General features: G+C 33.5%; 1 protein-coding gene across 1 annotated transcript; it reads left to right on the forward strand.

The window, feature by feature from the left end:
• The first annotated feature begins 664 nt into the window (after window positions 1-664).
• LOC143573514 (protein LURP-one-related 15-like) lies at window positions 665-2,638 on the forward strand. Its single transcript, XM_077058373.1, has 3 exons — window positions 665-1,274; window positions 2,118-2,339; window positions 2,486-2,638. Exons 1-3 carry the CDS (start codon window positions 978-980, stop codon window positions 2,636-2,638), a joined length of 672 nt encoding a protein of 223 aa, XP_076914488.1. The 5' UTR covers window positions 665-977.
• The last annotated feature ends 322 nt before the right edge of the window (window positions 2,639-2,960 follow it).

The raw sequence follows: 2,960 nt of genomic DNA on the forward strand, positions 1-2,960 counted from the left end.
AAGCGTGTAAAGTATGTAGGTCCACAAACATAATACCAAACAGATGGCAGCAAGAAGGATAGAACATGCGTATAAGAGAAAGCCAAATAAAAAGATATCAACTTATAAAACATAAGGTACAAACTAATGATGCACATTTAACATGAAATTGTTAATATATAAATTTAGTTAGGCCTACAATAAAATATTTTGACATGGGATGCATGCAAGGCTATTAAGTTAAAACAATCTATGCTACCTTAAATAGGACTATGTGTTTAAGACATTCTCGTACTTATATGATGTTAGTATGAGAATGTTTTGAAGATGTAGACATATATATCAGCCTCGTCTAAACACCTTATCGAATACTTTGTTGAATAGTTGGTCGGCTAGACCGATTTTTAACGCTGTTGAAATATTTACTATTGTGATTTAGTTACCTATTATTTGTCGTGTCATGGGAGTTTGAATTTATAAAGTAATTTGTTTGATCCGACATGTTCCAATCTAACCATTCTCTAGAAATGTGTTTTAGCACCACTTATCAGCTTCGATCAACGTTACAATTTGTCGTGAAGTGTTTTACATTTAACTTATGGCATTAAATGTATATATTCAACCATTTTAAACATAAATCAAATTTATTATACTAACTAATATTTTACAATGAAAGTGTTTTCGCACATGACTAGATAATTCATTTTTAGTAAGTAAAAACTAACAGTAATATTTTTTTATTGAATGTATGGTGCAAAATATTGGTTTGATCGAGTCAATAGGGAACACAGATTAAAGGTAGCCAAAAGAATTGATGAAAACCCGTTTTAAAGGGCGCACAGATCAATTTCTGATAACCATCTTATATCAGAAGGATGGTGGTCCATCTTAGAAGTTAGTGCCTGTTGTAACCAAAGGATTAGGTATCACGTTCATTGAGATTCATCCCGTGTGGTGTTGATCGTAAGTTACTTGGGCTAATTATCATAAGGATCAAAATGTCTAGCCCAATGTCGACGGCTAGCCCGTGTTATTCTTCTGATGATGATATGTCACGAAAAGGAACCCCTGATCGCGTGTTTAAGGAGCCTGAGTACCCGGTTGTAGTTGTAGACCAGAAATATTGTTCCAACTGTGCGATACAGTTAATGTTTGAGAAGAACCGTGAGGTGGAAGACAAGTTCAAAATCAGTGACGACGATGGAAATGTTATATTTCGAGCTAGGAAGAAGAAGAATGGATTTCGTGTTATGATGGATGAAACAGACCAACCTGTGATTTCTTTCACTGCAAAAGTAATTTCTATATATCTTTCCTAAAAAATATTTATTACAAGGAAATATGTAAAACCAACGATCAATTGTTCCTAACCTCCATAAGAATGAATATCCATCCTTTCACAACAAAGTAAAGGAGTACGGTGTATAGAAATATCCGCTGGTAATCCGTCAGTATGCCGGTTACCAACGACAGTGGCCCCCATGGGTTACTGTAAAACAATTACGAAACAAAATAGAACGTGCATCAATGAATACAAATGAGAGTATCGTTATTTATTGGAGACTTGAATATAAAATCACACTAACTTTAATTGTCGCAGTAGTCTCATTTGTGAGGATTTCCAACGAATGTTACCGACTATTTAATTAAATTTACATTTTTATAATTGTTTAGTGTGACTGTCTTCCATCAGAGATCTCTCAGTAAATACATACATCTATCTGTTGTTGATACTTCTTTGTTTAGTTGTGTTTGATATCATATTTCAAGGTGGGTTTATACTGAAAAACGGACATATACAGGATGGATCAGTCCAGTCTTTTTGGATTGGGTTTGGTTGCTTTTGCCTTAAAAATATCCCCTTTTTGTTGGGTTTATAAATCTTGTTTTTGAGATGATTTTTGTCAGGCTAATAGTTTTTTGTTAATCCAAATTTTGAGATGATTTTATTATGGCATTAGATGTAGGTTTATAGAAAGTTATTTTATGATAATTAGAGATGTAATTTACAAACAGTAAAAACTAATACATCGAACACAACAACGTAAATTAAATTACTTCTTTAAATTAAATAATCAATAGTTAGCCAAAAATATTAAAACTATTTATTACCATCCTAACTTGTCACATAATTGCAGCACATCAGCATGCATAGAAGACGCCAAGCGTATAAGGGAGATCACCATGAGCACCACAAACTTTTCACTGTAAAGAAGACTAGAGGCCGCAAATCACTACGATACGATGTTTACATGGCTTCTAATATGACCGAAAGCACATTTAATTACAGAGTTTATGACAACTTTAAGGATGGAACATGCATAATATTTGGTCAAGACAAAGTTACAGTTCTTGCCCAGGCATGTAACTTAATCACATAATGTTCTTATTATCTTTGCTCTACTTCTAACATCATGCTATTTGTTATTTCAACATATGATATTTTGAACAATCATTTTCGTAAAGCCCTAACAACGAGTGCCATTTTCACTCGGTTTTGTTGCAGTTGCATACTCAAGTTAGTCATCAGAAAACTGTGAAAGCAGAAGAGAAGTTTTCTGTGTCTTTATCTCCAAATGTTGATAAAGCGTTTGTTTCAGCACTTCTCATCATCCGTGAAGAGGTTAGGAAGTCAAGATATAAAGGCTATGAAAGCTAAGGAGAAATGTGGTTGTATTGTACATGTTTGGAATCAAACAATGTCAGTCTAGTATAAAAGAATAAGAGAGCTTTCAGATTCGAGTGTCCATAGATACGAATGGTTGTAAGGAGTAGGAAAACTGGATGTGTTATTTAGATATGCTAAGTAACCTGTTCAAACATGAATTATTTTCTTTGATCAGTCGTCTTATTTCCTTCAACCACATGTATTGGGTTACACCTTCCGACTGGCAAAATTTAATAGTTCGTTATATTAACCAACATATATTGCCAAAAAGACTTGGATTTTCTCCTCACCTTGTGAATGAATAACGTTTAAT

This window comes from Bidens hawaiensis, unplaced genomic scaffold (assembly GCF_021521415.1).
Source record: "Bidens hawaiensis isolate Kalapana, Puna unplaced genomic scaffold, B.hawaiensis_p1.1 tig00026525_1, whole genome shotgun sequence".
Lineage (NCBI taxonomy): Eukaryota > Viridiplantae > Streptophyta > Magnoliopsida > Asterales > Asteraceae > Bidens > Bidens hawaiensis.